We start from the raw sequence: 20066 nt of genomic DNA on the forward strand, positions 1-20066 counted from the left end.
ACTCCGCTTCACTAGGTGGCGGTGATGCGCTTGCACGCTGGTTGCCGTGACACCCGAAGAAGCGGAGGCGGCTGTCATGGCGGAGCTGGTTGACGGCGGTTCTCTGGAGGTGCTTTATAAAGCTGACTTCATGCAGCGGACGGCAGGTTAGTGTTTTTTATTTTATTTTTAGTCTCTGCGGCCCCGCTCGTGCTGTTGCTGCTGAACAGCGCGGTGCTTCTGAACGATGGTCGGCGATGACGTCATGACTTTGATCTTTGTCGATCGTCGAGCTGCAGTGGAGATAAAAAAAAAAACCCCATCAAATATGAACAAAATGTCTTTAAAAACTCTTGATCCTGAAGATCGAAAGTGATATTCTGAGGAATTAAATCCTGGAGACAACGACCGTGAAGACGTTCAAGTGTTTGGAGGCTTCGAGTTATTTTATCAGTGGTTTATGTTTATTGTGTATTTATCTGGATCCAGCTGATCTGCAGCTGTTCTTCCTGGGGTCCACACAAGTCAACAAACACAATATACAGAAATCAAAATGCATTAAAATATATAAAATGAGAAGTAATAAAAAAAGGAAGAAAAAAAAACATAAAACAAAAACAGTCAAGTTCCAATCAAATTAATCATCGTATTTCGTCAATTCATATACACAAAAAACTTAAATATAAATGATCAAAAGTTAAACCCAGATTGCTTATTATGTCCACAGATATTGTTTTAGAAGTATCTTAAAAGAACGTTCATTTGAAATGACTTTGATGTGATCCGGTAATAAATTCCATTCCTTCATACCCCTAAATATGACAGCGTTCTTTAAGGCATTAGTCCTGACTACAGGTCGCGTAAAGTTTCCCACCACAGCATGTCTGGTTATGATTCATGATTTTCTGAACTGAAAGAGAAATTCCTAAACAAAATACATGGTGACTTAGTGACAGTAATCTTTCTGGTAAAAATGATCAGTGAATATAAAAGTCTGTCTTTAACTAACATCCAGTTTAAATTTTCATGCATTGTAATAATATTTGTCCTATAACTGCACTTGATTGCTATACAAGCAGCAACTCAGCCACATGGGGTGTGCAGCCAGTACATTCTGAGTGCCGTCCCAAGCCCGGATAAATGAGCAGGGTTGCGTCAGGAAGGGCATCCGGCATAAAACAAGCCAACCCAACTATGCAGACTAAGAATCGAATTTCCATACCGGATCGGTCGATGCCCGGGTTAACGTCGTCCGCCACCGGTGCTGTTGCCCAACAGGGTGCCGGTGGAAATTGGGCTACTGCTGGGCGAAGACGACGAAGAAGAGGAGGGGAACGTTTCCACAAACAGCGGGAGAAGAAGAAAACTAGAAGGGTGGAAATGAGAGTAGGGACTTTGAATGTTGGTAGTATGACTGGTAAAGGGAGAGAGCTGGTGAATATGATGGAGAGGAGAAAGGTAGACATATTGTGTGTGCAAGAGGCCAAGTGGAAGGGAAGTAAGAACAGGAGCATCAGTGGTGGGTACAAGTTGTTGTATCATGGTGAGGACAGGAAGAGAAATGGTGTTGGGGTCATTTTAAAGGAAGAGTATGTTAAAAGTGTGTTGGAGGTTAAGCGAGTGTCTGACAGGGTGATGAGTGTGAAGTTGGAAATTGAAGGGGTGATGATGAATATCATCAGTGCATATGCCCCACAGGTAGGTTGTGAGATGAAGGAGAAAGAAGATTTCTGGAGTGTGTTAGATGAGGTGGTGGAGAGTGTGCCCAAGCATGAAAGAGTGGTGATAGGAGCAGACTTCAATGGACATGTTGGTGAAGGGAACAGAGGTGATGAGGAAGTAATGGGTAGATATGGTATCAAGGATAGGAATGGGGAAGGACAGATGGTAGTTGATTTTGCAAAAAGGATGGAAATGGCTGTGGTGAATACCTACTTTAAGAAAAGGGAGGAGCACAGGGTAACATAAGAGTGGAGGAAGGTGCACACAGGTGGACTACATTCTGTGTAGGAGATGCAAGCTAAAAGAAATCAGAGACTGTAAGGTGGTGGCAGGAGAGAGTGTCGTCAGACAGCATAGGATGGTTGTTTGTAGGATGACTTTAGAGGTAAAGAAGAAGAAGAGAGTGAAAGCTCAACAAAGGATCAGATGGAGGAAGACTGTGTGAAATTCAGCGAGCAGGTGAGAGAAGCACTGGTTGGAGGGGAAGCAATTTTGGACAACTGGAAAAGTACTGCAGATGTGGTGAGGGAGACAGCTAGGACAGTACTGGGTATGACATCTGGACAGTGGAAGGAAGACAAGGAGACTTGGTGGTGGAATGAAGAGGTCCAGGAAAGCATAAGGAGAAAGAGGTTGGCGAAAAAGTTTTGGGATAGTCGGAGAGATGAAGAAAGTAGACAGGAGTACAAGGAGATGCGGTGTAAGACAAAAAGAGAAGTAGCAAAAGTGAAGGAAAAGGTATATTGCGAGCTGTACAAGAAGTTGAACAGTAAGGAAGGAGAAAAGGACTTGTACCGATTGGCCAGACAAAGGGACCGAGCTGGAAAGGATGTGCAGCAGGTTAGGGTGGTAAAAGATGCAGATGGTAATGTGCTGACAAGTGAGGAGTGTGTGCTGAGAAGGTGGAGGGAATATTTTGAAGAGCTGATGAATAAAGAAAATGAGCGTGAGAAAAGGCTGGATGATGTGGTGAGACTAATCAGGAAGTACAAGAGATTAGTAAGGAAGAAGTGAGGGCTGCTGTGAAGAGGATAAAGAGTGGAAAGGCAGTTGGTCCAGATGACATTCCAGTGGAGGCATGGAAATGTCTAGGAGAGATGGCAGTAGAGTTTCTGACCAGATTGTTTAATAAAATCTTGGAAAGTGAGAGAATGCCTGAGGAGTGGAGACAAAGTGTGCTGGTTCCTATTTTCAAGAACAAGGGTGATGTGCAGAGCTGCACTAACTACAGAGGCATAAAGTTGATCAGCCACAGCATGAAGTTATGGGAAAGAGTAGTAGAAGCTAGACTTAGAAAACAGGTGAAGATCTGTGAGCAGCGATATGGTTTCATGCAGAGAAAGAGCACTACAAATCAAATCAATTTTATTTATATAGCGCCAAATCACAACAAACAGTTGCCCCAAGGCGCTTTATATTGTAAGGCAAAAGCCATACAATAATTATGGAAAAACCCCAACAGTCAAAACGACCCCCTGTGAGCAAGCACTTGGTGACAGTGGGAAGGAAAAACTCCCTTTTAACAGGAAGAAACCTCCAACAGAACTAGGCTCAGGGAGGGGCAGTCTTCTGCTGGGACTGGTTGGGGCTGAGGGAGAGAACCAGGAAAAAGACATGCTGTGGAGGGGAGCAGAGATCAATCACTAATGATTAAATGCAGAGTGGTGCATACAGAGCAAAAAGAGAAAGAAACACTCAGTGCATCATGGGAAGCAGTCTAAGTCTATAGCAGCAGAACTAAGGGATGGTTCAGGGTCACCTGATCCAGCCCTAACTATAAGCTTTAGCAAAAAGGAAAGTTTTAAGCCTAATCTTAAAAGTAGACAGGGTGTCTGTCTCCCTGATCTGAATTGGGAGCTGGTTCCACAGGAGAGGAGCCTGAAAGCTGAAGGCTCTGCCTCCCATTCTACTCTTACAAACCCTAGGAACTACAAGTAAGCCTGCAGTCTGAGAGCGAAGCGCTCTATTGGGGTGATATGGTACTAAGAGGTCCCTAAGATAAGATGGGACCTGATTATTCAAAACCTTATAAGTAAGAAGAAGAATTTTAAATTCTATTCTAGAATTAACAGGAAGCCAATGAAGAGAGGTCAATATGGGTGAGATATGCTCTCTCCTTCTAGTCCCTGTCAGTACTCTAGCTGCAGCATTTTGAATTAACTGAAGGCTTTTCAGGGAACTTTTAGGACAACCTGATAATAATGAATTACAATAGTCCTGCCTAGAAGAAATAAATGCATGAATTAGTTTTTCAGCATCACTCTGAGACAAGACCTTTCTAACTTCAGAGATATTGTGCAAATGCAAAAAAGCAGTCCTACATATTTGTTTAATATGCGCATTGAATGACATATCCTGATCAAAAATGACTCCAAGATTTCTCACAGTATTACTAGAGGTCAGGGTAATGCCATCCATCCATGCAATGTTTGCTCTGAGAATACTGTTGGAGAAGTACAGAGAAGGCCAGAAAGAGTTACATTGTGTGTTTGTGGAATTAGAAAAAGCTTATGATAGGGTGCCAAGAGAAGAGCTGTGGTATTGTACGAGGAAGTCTGGAGTGGCAGAGAAGTATGTTAAGGTAGTGCAGGACATGTACAAGAATAGTGTGACAGCAGTGAGATGTGAAGTCGGAATGACAGACTCATTCAAGGTGGAGGTGGGATTACACCAAGGATCAGCTCTGAGTCCTTTCTTGTTTGCAGTGGTGATGGACAGGTTGACGGATGAGATCAGACAGGAGTCCCCATGGACTATGATGTTTGCAGATGACATTATGATCTGTAGTCAGAGTAGAGAGCAAGTTGAGTCTAGTCTGGAGAGGTGGAGATATGCTTTGGAGAGAAGGGGAATGAAAGTCAGTAGAAGCAAGACTGAGTCCATGTGTGTGAATGAGAGGGAGCCCAGTGGAATAGTGCAGTTACAAGGAGTAGAAGTGGTGAAAGTAGATGAGTTTAAATATTTGGGGTCAGTTGTCCAAAGTAATGGAGAGTGTGGTAGAGAGGTGAAGAAGAGAGTGTAGGCAGGGTGGAGTGGGTGGAGAAAGGTGGCAGGAGTGATTTGTGACCGAAAAATATCAGCAAGAGTGAAGGGGAAAGTTTACAAGACAATAGTGAGACCAGCTATGTTGTACGGCTTAGAGACGGTGGCACTAACAAAAAGACAGGAGGCGGAGCTGGAGGTGGCAGAGCTGAAGATGTTGAGATTCTCTTTGGGAGTAACAAGAATGGACAAGATTGGGAATAAACATATCAGAGGGACAGCTCAGGTGGGATGGTTTGGAGACAAAGTCAGAGAAGTGAGATTGAGATGGTTTGGACATGTGCAGAGGAGGGACCCAGGGTATATAGGGAGAAGGATGCTGAGGATGGAGCCACCAGGCAGGAGGAGAAGAGGGAGGCCAAAGAGGAGGTTTATGGATGTGTTGAGGGAGGACATGCAGGTGGTTGGTGTGACAGAGGAAGATACAGAGGACAGGGTGAGATGGAAACGATTGATCTGCTGTGGCGACCCCTAACGGGAACAGCCGAAAGACAAAGAAGAAGAATGCTATACAAGCAGCCTTATTTTGAATAATCTGTAATTTATTTATCATTTCCCTAGAGGCATTTGACCAAACTGTTGGCCAATAGTCCAGGTATACTAATAATAATGCTTTAATAGCATAATTCAAAGTTGTACAACTTAAAAACCTTGCGTGTCTTCTCATAATCAATAAACCCCTGCCCGTTTCTACAGAAATATCATGTATATGCTTTTTTCATGATAATTTTGAGTCTTCCATTACACCCAGCAGCTTAGTCTCATGTACTTGATTTATTCTCCTATTATTAATTTTAATGTTTAATATGGGATTTTTCATAATAACAAGACTGGAACCAATAATCATGCAGTTAGTCTTTACTGTATTTAACATTAGCTTATTGGACGTTACCCAGTCAACTACCTTGTGCAGTTCCATATTTAAAACAGCTTCCAAGTCATTGTATGAGCTTGCTGATGTATAAATGGTTGAATCATCTGCATACAGTACTATACTAACTTTATCAAAGATATATGGTAAATCATTTGTGAAAATTGTAAATAATAATGGACTGAGGCAACTCCCTTGTGGCACTCCACATACTGCACTCCTGGTGCCAGAGAAACTGCCATTAAAAAACACTGTCTGTGTCCTGTTAGATAGATAACTATAAAACCAAATAAGAGCTGATAGCTCAAAACCATAACCAGCAATTTTTTCCAATAACAACTCATGGTCAGTAATATCAAAAGCAACGGAGAAATCAAGAAACACAGTGTCAACTATATTCTTCTTATCAACCTCTCTGAGCCAATCATCAGACATCTGAGTCAATGCTGCGGCAGTGGAGTGACCCTTTCTACATGCATGCTGGAAGTCCGTGATTAAATTATTTGACAAAAAAATAATTGCTGATTTGCTCATATACAACATACTCATGATTTTCCAAACGCAGATAGAATACTTATTGGTCAACTGTTTAAAGTCGAGAATGGAATTTTCTTATTTTTCAGTAGTGGAATAATTTTAGCCTGTTTCCACGCATGCGGACACATATTCTAAGCGAAACCAAGGTTTATTATATGAGCAAGAACAGGAGCGATACAATCAGCTGCTAGTCTGAGAAGCCTACTGTCAAGACCGTCAACACCCGGGGGCTTGTCTTTACAGGATTTCAAATAATCCTTTACCTTGTTTATACTTACTTCTTCAAATTTAAACCTGATGTTTTTATTGTTCATAATTTTATTTCTTATCAATAGATTTAACAGATTAGGTATATTTTCTCTGTTTGTCTAGTTTGCTTGTAAAATAATCATTAATATAATTAGCAATATCTGCTGGCTTTGTTATGAATTTATTATTTACCTCAAGAAAGGATGGATTGATTCTGTTTTTCCTACCAGTCAACTGATTTAAAACATTCCATATCTTTTTACTGTCAGTTCCTGCTTTCTGACCTTGATCCTCAAAAAACATTTTCCTTTTCTTTCTATTAAGTTTAGTGACTGAGTTCCTCATTTTGTGATAAAGATCCCAGTCAGATTTATTTCCTGTTATAATTGCAGTTATTTCATCTGATCTCTCATTTCAATAGTCTTTAATTTCATCCTCCAACCAGGGTGTGACGATGTTACTGACAGTAAACTTCCTCAAAGGAGCATGAATTTCCACTAAAGACATGAATAAACTATTAAATCTTGCAAGTGCAATTTCAGGATTATGAATAGATAACACCTCAGACCAACAGATAGCTTTCACATCATCAACAAATTTCGCATCATTACACATTTCATATGACCTCTTAAATGTTACTGTGGGTCCAGGTCCACCTACCATCGTGACTAATACAATTATGATCAGGTTATGATCACTACAGCCAATGAGAACAGAAATTGCTCTACTGCACCGCTCTGGAGTATTGGTAAAAATATGATCAATACATGTTGATACTCTGTTAACATCATTCTTAACATGTATTCTTGTAGGTTTATTAATGGCCTGAGTAAATCCGCATGTAACAGTGACAGTAAACAACTTATTTCTTAAATGGCAGTTTTTAGCAAACACCCTCCCAAAATCACCCATAAGCAGGGCTCGAAATAGTATGTGCATGTGGTAGTTTGTGCACGTATTATTCGAGGAGTGCACATAATTTTATACTGCACTTGCACTGGTGCAAGTAACTTTATCCAAGTTTTATCAACTATAAGCACCAGTAGAATGAACCTTAAAGGAATAAATAAGGAAAAAAACAATTTCCAGTGTGTTGTCTTTGTCTTCCCTGCGTTTTATGACTCTCACATCCAGAGCAAATTGCTGTGTTGTTGTGTTCGCGCGCGCACATGTAAACAAAGAAAAGAAAAAAAACTGGCTGGCTGCGGTTCTTCTCTCTCTCTCTCTCTCTCTCTCTCTCTCTCTCTCTCTCTCTCTCTCTCACCCTCAAACTCTGTCATCATTGTGTTATAAACCAGTCACCATTTGTTTTATTATACATCTTTGTAGTTAATAAAATTATCTTCACGGACGACTAGTTCGGGCGCGCACGTGAAAAAAAAAAGTGGCTGCTGCTGCACCCAGGAGATGTCACTTAAAGCGATATTTTTTTCTGGCCATGATAATTTGTGTGCACGTTTTCCTTTAATTGAGCACACAAATTAATAAAACGTGCTCTCAAATGAATAAAACGTGTGCACATTTTCCTGGCCGTGATAATTCGTGTGCACGTTTTCCTTTAATTGAGCCCTTAAACTAATAAAACATGCGCACATTTCCTTTCGTTCAAAATGAGCTTCATAATGTGACCTAAATTTTCATCTTCACGACACTTCGCCCTCAGCATCCTTTTTAATGTGCTTAAACTCCAGATGATGCCATGCTGGGCAGCTGGAGTTCTCTGTATGTCCTTGTGCGCCCAAACCATGATGATACACCCTGACCAGATCCATTTCTAATGGGGAAATGTATTACACTGTCTGCTGGTTTGTTGACTAATAGTCAGCATTTATGTGTCAAGACAATATTGAGTGCACGTTTTACAAATTGTGGCCATGTTTAAGTAGATTGTGCCAGAGCACACAATATAATAAAATGTGCCCACAATATAATAAAACATGCGCACATTCTCTCCACATGCAAAACATTTTGCGATGACACTTCCAGGGCTCTGTAGTTCCTCACTCTGTCTCCCCTCAAACTCTGTCATAATTGTGTTATAAACCAGTCACCATTTGTTTTATTATACATCTGTGTAGTTAATAAATAAAACAATCTTCATGGACAATTCGTTCACGCGCCCACGTGAAAAAAAAAAAACTGAGGGGAGAGCAGCAGCGGCAAACTCTCCCCAGAGAGGAATTAAGAGTCTGACACATCAGAGGAGTTTTAAGGTTGATGTAAGACTGACTTTTGGTTGGACTTTTGGCAAGTAACGTTTTTTGGTGCAAGTAATTTTTTGTTACTGGCACCAGTGCAAGTAGGTTAAAAAATGTATTTCGACCCCTGCATAAGGTACATATCCTGACCCACAGCAGTATGGGTGTCCAACATGTCACAGATAGGATCTAAATATTCACAGTTATTTTGTGGCCAGTAACAACAACCCAGCAAAATGGACTTACGGTGAGGCACAGAACTTGCACAGAAAAACGAAGGAGAGATCTGCACAGCCAGTTAGCTCCCAAACCTTTAATGACACACCAAAGTGACGTTTCGGGCCTCGCCCTTCATCAGACGTAATCATCATGTCAGGACACACCTGTATATAAACTAACAGTAATAACAGAGCCTTCCAGATTGAACTGTATTGTACAATATTCACCACTAGGTGGAGCATTTGAGAAAATCATTAAGAAGCACTGGCATATCATCAAAACTGATCCTAAATTAAAAGATATCAAAGATTTTTCTTTGCCACCTCGCATTGTTTTTAAGAGGGCTCCCAATTCGAGCTCCATGCTTGTCCGTGCAAATTTGCCGTCACGCTGTCAACCATATTCTTCACAAGTATCACCACATGGTAACTACAGTTGTGGCCATTGTGCCCAATGTAATTTTACATATACAACTCAAACATTTTTATATCCTAGGACTGGCAAAGTCTTCAAAATTTGTGGCACTATTTCATGTAACACTGCTAATGTTATTTACATGTTAAAATGCCCCTGTGGCTTAGCCTATATTGGTTAAACAACAAGACCTCTTAAAATTACAATATCAGAACACAGATCTAATATTCGGAACAAAGATAATAAAAGTTCAGTAGCCATTCACTTTACACAGGCTCAACACAATGTGAGCACATTGAGATTTATTGGGATAGAAAAAGTAAATCTGACGAACCGCGGTGGTGATATTAATCAAAATTTACTTAAAAGAGAAAGTTATTGGATCTACACTCTGGACACTCTCAATCCTAAAGGACTCAATGAGGATTTTGACATCAGACCTTTTTTGTGATTCTTTTTGTAGCTTTGTCATTATCATTAGTATCGATTCAGTTGTTTTTATGTGATCTTTCCCCTGTTGTCTCTTTCAATGTTTATATTAACTTGATGTTTAATTCCAGCATTGTGTGTCGATTGCACCAGATGGATGCACCTGTTTGTTCTTTTTTTCCGTGTATTTATTATTAGTTTTCCACAGTATTCTAAGATGGTATATACCTAATGTCTATATTGTAAAAGGAATGTAAACATGTGATTTTGTTTGTTTGACGCTTTGGAACTTTGCAGAGAGGTACTGGTCTGTAATTGGTAGCTTAGGCCCATTTTCTCTGCAAGTATGGGCTTCTTTAATCATATTGACACTTTTCAAAGTACTAAGTTGATTATTACTAGCACTTTTTTTTTTGCAATAGACACTTTAAGAATTAAATTTGTCTTTGTGTTTTTTTGTGAATGAAATTTATTTGAATTTAAACTGTATTTAAATGTCTTTTTTTATGTAATAGATATTTTAATGGATCGAAGTGGAACATCAGTACAGTATGAACCCTGCTTGATGATTGTGTGGGCAAAGAGGTTTTTTTTTTTGTTTTTTTTTTGTATTCTCACACATGTTGCCAATCACTGTTAGTTTATATACAGGTGTGTCCTGACATGATGATTATGTCTGATGAAGGGCGAGGCCCGAAACAAATTTCATCATATCATTTCTGATTTGTGTTGGTAAGTGATCTTGAATATAAAAAGCAACTCCGCCACCAAATCTATTTCTGTCATTTCTGTAAATATTGTAGCCATCAGTACATAACTCAGTGTCATTAAGAGAAGAATCCAGATGAGTTTCTGAAATTATAGCCAGTATGTGTTGTTTGTATTTACGCAGCAGATTAGTGACCTCACCAATTTTGTTCTTCAGACTATTAATGTTAATATGCGCAATTCTGAACCCCCTGTTCAGTAATCCATGTTGTGATGTGATTGTATCAGTCATATAAAATCAGTATATGACTCAGTATAAATCTGTATAATCTTCATTAATAAATATCTTTGTAGCTTTGAGATTCTTTGCACTCTGTAAAACTGCAGCTTTGTCCTTGAAATGCAGGAATTTGACAGTCATTAAATGCAGCAGTTCTGTGTGTGCACCCAGTGCAAGGCTGAAAAAAATGAAGGAGGAAAATCAACTAGTGTGGAAACCAAAAAATAAAAGCCGCCACAATGAGGTGGCTGATTTAATTGGGCACCTCAGTCTCGTTTGCAGGCAGGCACACAACGGGCAAAATATAACATATGACGTAATTTCTCTACTTCCAGGGGACTAACCACGACATTTTCAATGGTTTTTGTTGGGCAACTTACATGCAAACAAAGTGAAATGCAAAGAAAAACTGACAGTGCGGTGGGAAAGTGGACACGTGTTGCAGTTTGTTTATGACACGGAGCTCAAGGGTGATTCTTAGACTACGGGCACTTATTATGTCCTTTGATCATATTGTATGAAAAACAAAAAAAAGGGGAAATTTCACACTTTTATAGTTATCTTTACAAGGAAAGTGTCTTAAGAAATTTGTTCTAGTAGTCTATGATGACTTTTTCACCTTTTTTCAGCATCATTAGATGCAAATATTGCAGTTTTGTGCTTGTCCCACACCCAGACTTTTGATCTTCAATGATAAAAATGAATGGTAAAGAAATGTTTTTTTCTAATGTTTTAAAATATCAGTAAAATAATCAAAACATAATTGGGGTATTCAATGTCATACAACTGTTGTGATTTTTTTAAACAAAATGTAGTTGTCCCACAATATTGCCGTAATTTCCACCACAACACTGTAATGTCCCTTTAAACAGTTTGTATGAAAGATTGTTTGGGTAGTTTCTATGGAGATAAACAGTGACATCAGAGCACATGTATATAGCGCCAAATCACAACAAACAGTTGCCCCAAGGCGCTTTATATTGTAAGGCAATGGTGTGGTGGAAATTACATTTACAAGGCCAATAGTGCCCGTAGTTAAAGAATCACCCTCAAACGTGCTGAGGCGGTTTTGCAGGCGAGACAACGCAGCTACTCTGGTTAGCTGTGTAGGCTAACACTTACCGACATAACGTCTCCCATCTTACTTGTCTTTTCTTCTTCACTGGGAACCCAAAAAAAAACTTTTGGCAGCTGCTTCAGTGATTGCAGTCGAAAAAAAAGTACACCATTTATCCGTGGGAATTGATACTGTGTATATGTTGCACAACAGGAGCAGAGGTCCCCACAATTTCAATTTATTTTCATTTATATAGCGCCAAATCACAACAAAGTTGCCTCAAGGTGCTTCACACAAGTAAGGTCTCACCTTACTAACCTGCAGAGCAAAAACACAGGCAACAGTGGTAAGAAAGAAAACTCCCTCTGATGATTTGAGGAAGAAACCTCAAGCAGAGTAGACTCAGAGGGGTGACCCTCTGCTTGGGCCATGATACAGACAGAATATAGGAAATTATACAGGAAAGTTTGGGAGTCCATGCACAAGATGGGAAGCCCGTAGAAGAAAACACCCACAACCATCTCTGGATGGAGCTGCACCTCAAACAGAGAGAAAAAAAACCAGAATCAGGCAGCAGAAAGACAACAAATACAGTATCATTTGTCAGCATTAAGCAACAAGAAAAACAGGAAATACTAAGGTGATTGCCGGCCAGTAGCCCTAAGCTTCACTAAAATACCCAGAATTTAGATAAAGTTGAGGCCGCGGCACGTTCCGTTTAGTAATAAAATGGATTTAAGAGTAGAAAGCATAGAAATATACTATGCCAGTATGCTGCCATACGAAAGGGAAAATAAGTGCGTCTTAACTCTGGACTTGAAAGTCTCCACAGAATCTGACTGTTTTATTGATGCAGGGAGATCATTCCACAGAACAGGGACATGATAAGAGAAAGCTCTGTGACCCGCAGACTTCTTATTCACCCTAGGAACACTAAGTAGTCCTGCAGCCTGAGAACACAGAGCCCGGGCCGGTACGTAAGGTTTAATTAGGTCAGGTAAGTATGGAGGTGCCAGTCCGTGAACAGTTTTATAGACTAATAGCAGAACCTTAAAATCTGATCTCACTGGGACAGGAAGCCGGTGAAGAGACGCCAAAATGGGTGTAATGTGGTCAAATCACACAGGATTTAAACAACTGCGGTGCCCTATTACATACACCTGCACATTGATTACATGCATCTGTGTGGATCACATGACTTCCCAAAAATAAAAAACACTGAGCACAACACAAGATCCACAAACACAAAATCAGCCCATCCATAACAATCAGCCTTTTAACACTCTGGGAAGGTGCATGTGCAATGTGGTTGTCAAAGGTTGAGAGGTATAAAAATGTAAACCGGACGCTCGGTCGGTCAGTGACAGCATCAGTCAGTTTAATCCATAATAAACATAATTTTACAGATGCTTATAAGGAGGAGTGAAAATGCAACTGTTTTACCAAGACATGACGGTGGTTTCAATCAATCAATCAATTTTTTTATATAGCGCCAAATCACAACAAACAGTTGCCCCAAGGCGCTTTATATTGTAAGGCAAGGCCATACAATAATTATGTAAAACCCCAACGGTCAAAATGACCCCCTGTGAGCAAGCACTTGGCTACAGTGGGAAGGAAAAACTCCCTTTTAACAGGAAGAAACCTCCAGCAGAACCAGGCTCAGGGAGGGGCAGTCCTCTGCTGGGACTGGTTGAGGCTGAGGGAGAGAACCAGGAAAAAGACATGCTGTGGAGGGGAGCAGAGATCGATCACTAATGATTAAATGCAGAGTGGTGCATACAGAGCAAAAAGAGAAAGAAACAGTGCATCATGGGAACCCCCCAGCAGTCTACGTCTATAGCAGCATAACTAAGGGATGGTTCAGGGTCACCTGATCCAGCCCTAACTATAAGCTTTAGCAAAAAGGAAAGTTTTAAGCCTAATCTTAAAAGTAGAGAGGGTGTCTGTCTCCCTGATCTGAATTGGGAGCTGGTTCCACAGGAGAGGAGCCTGAAAGCTGAAGGCTCTGCCTCCCATTCTACTCTTACAAACCCTAGGAACTACAAGTAAGCCTGCAGTCTGAGAGCGAAGCGCTCTATTGGGGTGATATGGTACTACGAGGTCCCTAAGATAAGATGGGACCTGATTATTCAAAACCTTATAAGTAAGAAGAAGAATTTTAAATTCTATTCTAGAATTAACAGGAAGCCAATGAAGAGAGGCAAGACCTTTCTGATTTTAGAGATATTGCGTAAATGCAAAAAAGCAGTCCTACATATTTGTTTAATATGCGCTTTGAATGACATATCCTGATCAAAAATGACTCCAAGATTTCTCACAGTATTACTAGAGGTCAGGGTAATGCCATCCAGAGTAAGGATCTGGTTAGACACCATGTTTCTAAGATTTGTGGGGCCAAGTACAATAACTTCAGTTTTATCTGAGTTTAAAAGCAGGAAATTAGAGGTCATCCATGTCTTTATGTCTGTAAGACAATCCTGCAGTTTAGCTAATTGGTGTGTGTCCTCTGGCTTCATGGATAGATAAAGCTGGGTATCATCTGCGTAACAATGAAAATTTAAGCAATACCGTCTAATAATACTACCTAAGGGAAGCATGTATAAAGTGAATCAAATTGGTCCTAGCACAGAACCTTGTGGAACTCCATAATTAACTTTAGTCTGTGAAGAAGATTCCCCATTTACATGAACAAATTGTAATCTATTAGACAAATATGATTCAAACCACCGCAGCGCAGTGCCTTTAATGCCTATGGCATGCTCTAATCTCTGTAATAAAATTTTATGGTCAACAGTATCAAAAGCAGCACTGAGGTCTAACAGAACAAGCACAGAGATGAGTCCACTGTCCGAGGCCATAAGAAGATCATTTGTAACCTTCACTAATGCTGTTTCTGTACTATGATGAATTCTAAAACCTGACTGAAACTCTTCAAATAGACCATTCCTCTGCAGATGATCAGTTAGCTGTTTTACAACTACCCTTTCAAGAATTTTTGAGAGAAAAGGAAGGTTGGAGATTGGCCTATAATTAGCTAAGATAGCTGGGTCAAGTGATGGCTTTTTAAGTAATGGTTTAATTACTGCCACCTTAAAAGCCTGTGGTACATAGCCAACTAACAAAGATAGATTGATCATATTTAAGATCGAAGCATTAAATAATGGTAGGGCTTCCTTGAGCAGCCTGGTAGGAATGGGGTCTAATAAACATGTTGATGGTTTGGATGAAGTAACTAATGAAAATAACTCAGACAGAACAATCGGAGAGAAAGAGTCTAACCAAATACCGGCATCACTGAAAGCAGCCAAAGATAACGATACGTCTTTGGGATGGTTATGAGTAATTTTTTCTCTAATAGTTAAAATTTTGTTAGCAAAGAAAGTCATTAAGTCATTACTAGTTAAAGTTAATGGAATACTCAGCTCAATAGAGCTCTGACTCTTTGTCAGCCTGTGGCTACAGTGCTGAAAAGAAACCTGGGGTTGTTCTTATTTTCTTCAATTAGTGATGAGTAGAAAGATGTCCTACTTTTACGGAGGGCTTTTTTATAGAGCAACAGACTCTTTTTTCCAGGCTAAGTGAAGATCTTCTAAATTAGTGAGACGCCATTTCCTCTCCAACTTACGGGTTATCTGCTTTAAGCTACGAGTTTGTGAGTTATACCACGGAGTCAGGCACTTCTGATTTAAAGCTCTCTTTTTCAGAGGAGCTACAGCATCCAAAGTTGTCTTCAATGGGGATGTAAAACTATTGACGAGATACTCTATCTCACTTACAGAGTTTAGGTAGCTACTCTGCACTGTGTTGGTATATGGCATTAGAGAACATAAAGAAGGAATCATATCCTTAAACCTAGTTACAGCGCTTTCTGAAAGACTTCTAGTGTAATGAAACTTATTCCCCACTGCTGGGTAGTCCATCAGAGTAAATGTAAATGTTATTAAGAAATGATCAGACAGCAGGGAGTTTTCAGGGAATACTGTTAAGTCTTCTATTTCCAATACCATAAGTCAGAACAAGATCTAAGATATGATTAAAGTGGTGGGTGGACTCATTTACATTTGAGCAAAGCCAACTGAGTCTAATAATAGATTAAATGCAGTGTTGAGGCTGTCATTCTCAGCATCTGTGTGGATGTTAAAATCGCCCACTATAATTATCTTATCTGAGCTAAGCACTAAGTCAGACAAAAGGTCTGAAAATTCACAGAGAAACTCACAGTAACGACCAGGTGGACGATAGATAATAACAAATAAAACTGGTTTTTGGGACTTCCAATTTGGATGGACAAGACTAAGAGTCAAGCTTTCAAATGAATTAAAGCTCTGTCTGGGTTTTTGATTAATTAATAAGCTGGAATGGAAGATTGCTGCTAATCCTCTGCCCCGGCCCATGCTACGAGCATTCTGGCAGTTAGTGTGACTCGGGGGTGTTGACTCATTTAAACTAACATATTCATCCTGCTGTAACCAGGTTTCTGTAAGGCAGAATAAATCAATATGTTGATCAATTATTATATCATTTACCAACAGGGACTTAGAAGAGAGAGACCTAATGTTTAATAGACCACATTTAACTGTTTTAGTCTGTGGTGCAGTTGAAGGTGCTATATTATTTTTTCTTTTTGAATTTTTATGCTTAAATAGATTTTTGCTGGTTATTGGTGGTCTGGGAGCAGACACCGTCTCTACGGGGATGGGGTAATGAGGGGATGGCAGGGGGAGAGAAGCTGCAGAGAGGTGTGTAGGACTACAACTCTGCTTCCTGGTCCCAACCCTGGATAGTCACGGTTTGGAGGATTTAAGAAAATTGGCCAGATTTCTAGAAATGAGAGCTGCTCCATCCAAAGTTGGATGGATGCCGTCTCTCCTAACAAGACCAGGTTTTCCCCAGAAGCTTTGCCAATTATCTATGAAGCCCACCTCATTTTTTGGACACCACTCAGACAGCCAGCAATTCAAGGAGAACATGCGGCTAAACAAGTCACTCCCGGTCCGATTGTGGTTTGATGGTTTGATGTTATTCCATGTAGGATCTGCACAATTATGGTCTCACCTTCTAAATGGATCCCTCAGTGGGATAAGGAGACGGGCTACCAACACGGAGAGCTGGGTTTCAATCCCGCTCATGCTGCCTGCCCTGGAACGAGACACATCATCTCTGTGGATTTAGTCCACCCAGCTGGTGTAGCACTGGGCCGGTGTCCAGTCCAGCAGAGGGTCGGCGCCCACTCTAGGGGGGAGTCCTAGACTCTCATCTGCTTCATGCTCCAAGAGCCATGGCTACACACCTGCATTAATGAGCCTCAGGGCCTACGTAGGACCTACTGCTGCTAGTTCTGGTGAAACAATCCTGTAGTTTGGACTGGTATTAACAGAGCTCTTATTTGTGTTTGTGTGTCCTGCAGGTGTGCAGCAGAAAGACATTCCCCCCAAGCAAGGGGGGTGTAGCTCCGGTCTGAAGCAGGAGGAGGACCCAGAGACCCCAAACATCAAGGAGGAGCACGAGGAACTGGGCATCAGTCAGAGTGGACAGCTGCTTCCATGTGTGGAGGAGACTGATATCTGCACCTTCACACTGAAGAGTGAAGATGGTGAAGAGAAACCGTTTCATCACACCCAAACTGAGGAGAACAAGGAGGTGGAGCTTCAAGCTAGCAGCTTGGCAGAACACATGATTACAGAAATGGGTGGCGTGAACTGCGGAGGAACAGATCCAGTCAGACCAATGGACACAGACAGTCCTTTCCACGTAGAAACCAGTGAGAAGGATTCAGTGTCCTCTGAGGCCGAAACTGATGATAGTGATCAGTGGAAGGACGTGAACTCTGAGATTGCTCTCAGTGACGTCACACAGCATTCTGCAGAGAAACCAGGTGGCTGCTCTAAGTGTGGCCAAACATTTGGCTCTAAGCAAAAACTAAAGAGACACATGCTATCGCACACAGGAGAGAAACAGTTCAGCTGTTCCTTTTGTGGTAACAGATTCACTAACAGGTTAAATGCAGCTGAACACATCAAGGGTCACACAGGAGAAAAAGCTTTCAGGTGTTCACTTTGTAAGAAAGGATTTTCAAGTACTCAGAGTTTGTGCAGACATACAAGAATCCACACAGGAGAAAAACCCTTCAGCTGTTTGGCATGCGGAAAAGGTTTTACTCAAAGTGGTGATCTGAAAGTACACATGAGGGTTCACACCGGCGAGAAACCGTTCAGCTGTGCAGTCTGTAAAAAAGGTTTTTCTCGTTCCCACAGTGTGTGCAGACACATGAGAATCCACACAGGAGAAAAACCTTTCAGCTGTTTGGTGTGTGGAAAAGGTTTCACTCAAAGTGGCCTTCTCAAAGTACATGCAAGAATTCATAAAGGAGAGAAACCCTTTCATTGCTCTGAATGTGGTAAAAGATTTTGCCAAAACAGCAACCTGAAGAGACACATGGCAATTCATGTAGATGACAAAATATTTAAGTGCACAGCTTGTGATGAAATCTTCCCTCATAGACAGTCTTTAAGGCATCATGCTGAGAGACATCAGATGGCAGAAAAACCGCTCAGCTGCTCCGTTTGTCACAAAAGATTCAGCCAGACAGCAAATTTAGCTCGCCATCTGATGCAGCACTCTGAGAAGAAGCCTGTCAGCTGTTCTGTTTGTGAGAAAGAGTTCAGATTTAATAGTGATGTAGTGAGACACATGAGAAGCCACACAGGAGAGAAACCATACGTTTGTCCAGTTTGTCAGAAAAGATTCACACAGAAATCACATCTAACAAAACATATGAAGTTCCATCCAGCTGAAACAAACATTCAGCAGGATGACGTGTTTCAGAACAGTCTAAAGGGCCTATCCTGACCTACTAAGGCACATTAGCACAATCTGAGTACACAGTGAGGTCCAGGCAGCAACGTATTTATGTATTTAATCTCTTCACTAATTATGGCTGTTTGGAGTTCAACATGAAACTAACAAGTGTCACCTGTCATTACCTTTAAGAGCAGTCTGTGTGTGGGACCAAACATGAATTAAGGCTAATTAAATGGAGACATGTATAGATGAATAAATCCATGAATCAATTTAGTTATAGTTTAATACATGTATTTTATACATTTATCTTTTTTATCTCCTTGGTATGAGATACACATTTTTTTGCATAATCTCTCAAGAACCAGTTGACCAGTTTCATTCATATTTAGCATAAAGATGTACCTGGGTAATCCCCCGACAACAGTCAGTTACAGTGACCTTGTGTCAATTTCAAGGTCACCAAGATGTTGTCATTGCCACCCTTGTTAGCGAGATATCTCACACATTTCAATTTCAATCTATTTTCATTTATATAGCGCCAAATCACAACAGAGTTGCCTCAAAGCGCTTCACACATTTAAGGTCTAACCTTACCAACCCCAAAGCAACAGTGGTAAGGAAAAACTCCCTCTGAGGAAGAAACCTCAAGCAGACCAGACTCAAAGGGGTAAACTTCTGCTTGGGCCATGATACAGACATAACAATTCACGGACGAATATACAAGAAATGCTGTTGGCGCACAGGACAGGAGGATCGCCAACACGAACACAACTCCCATCTCTGGATGGAGCTGCACCTTAAACAGAGAGAAAACAGAATCAGGCATCAGAAAGACAAAAAATACAGTATAATTTGTCAGCATTAAACAACAAGAAAAACAGAAGAAATACTAAGGTGATTGCCGGCCACTAGCCCTAAGCTTCAATAAAAGACCCAGAATTTAGGTAAAGTTGAGGCTGCAGCATGCTCCAATTACTAATAAAATGAATTTAAAAGAGTAAAAAGCGTAGAACTATACTATGCCAGTATGGCAGTCATGGAAAATAAGTGGGTTTTAAGTCTGGACTTGAAAATCTCCACAGAATCTGACTGTTTTATTGACGCAGGGAGATCATTCCACAGAACAGGGGCAGGATAAGAGAAAGCTCTGTGACCCGCAGACTTCTTATTCACCCTAGGGACACAAAGTAGTCCTGCAACCTGAGAACGTAAAGCCCGGGCCGGTACGTAAGGTTTAATTAGGTCAGCTAGGTAGGGAGGTGCCAGTCCATGAACAATTTTATAGGTTAGTAGCAGAACCTTAAAATCTGATCTCACTGGGACAGGAAGCCAGTGAAGAGACACCAAAATGGGTGTAATGTGGTCGAACTTTCTGCTTCGTGTCAAAAGTCTGGCTGCAGCATTTTGAACCAATCAGAGACCCCTAATGCTGGACTGCGGTAAACCAGAAAATAGAACATTGCAGTAGTCCAATCTAGAAGAGATAAACACATGGATCAGGGTCTCAGTATCAGCCACAGACAGGATGGGACGAATCTTCGCTATATTTTGCAGGTG

At 40.8% G+C, this 20066-nt stretch overlaps 2 protein-coding genes across 2 annotated transcripts in view; both read left to right on the plus strand.

The window, feature by feature from the left end:
* The first annotated feature begins 52 nt into the window (after positions 1–52).
* On the plus strand, positions 53–19074 carry LOC117505991 (zinc finger protein OZF-like). The gene is made up of 2 exons (XM_034165534.1): positions 53–146; positions 17116–19074. The coding sequence occupies exons 1-2, from the start codon at positions 77–79 to the stop codon at positions 18555–18557; spliced, it is 1512 nt and encodes a 503-aa protein (XP_034021425.1). The 5' UTR covers positions 53–76; the 3' UTR covers positions 18558–19074.
* LOC117505992 overlaps positions 17448–20066 on the plus strand; it is a 58068-nt gene continuing 55449 nt past the window's right edge. The window contains exon 1 of the mRNA XM_034165536.1: positions 17448–17583. The gene's annotated coding sequence lies outside the window, so the exon portion shown is untranslated. The remainder of the gene's footprint in view (positions 17584–20066) is intronic.

The sequence above is a fragment of the Thalassophryne amazonica genome, unplaced genomic scaffold, assembly GCF_902500255.1.
Source record: "Thalassophryne amazonica unplaced genomic scaffold, fThaAma1.1, whole genome shotgun sequence".
Classification (NCBI taxonomy): domain Eukaryota; kingdom Metazoa; phylum Chordata; class Actinopteri; order Batrachoidiformes; family Batrachoididae; genus Thalassophryne; species Thalassophryne amazonica.

What these genes read in the sequence shown, in the direction of transcription:
- LOC117505991 (XM_034165534.1), top strand. Translation starts at nt 77, where the DNA reads ATGGCGGAGCTGGTTGACGGCGGTTCTCTGGAGGTGCTTTATAAAGCT. An exon ending in CTTCATGCAGCGGACGGCAG is followed by an intron (nt 147 to 17,115) that starts GTTAGTGTTTTT and finishes TGTGTCCTGCAG; the next exon opens with GTGTGCAGCAGAAAGACATT.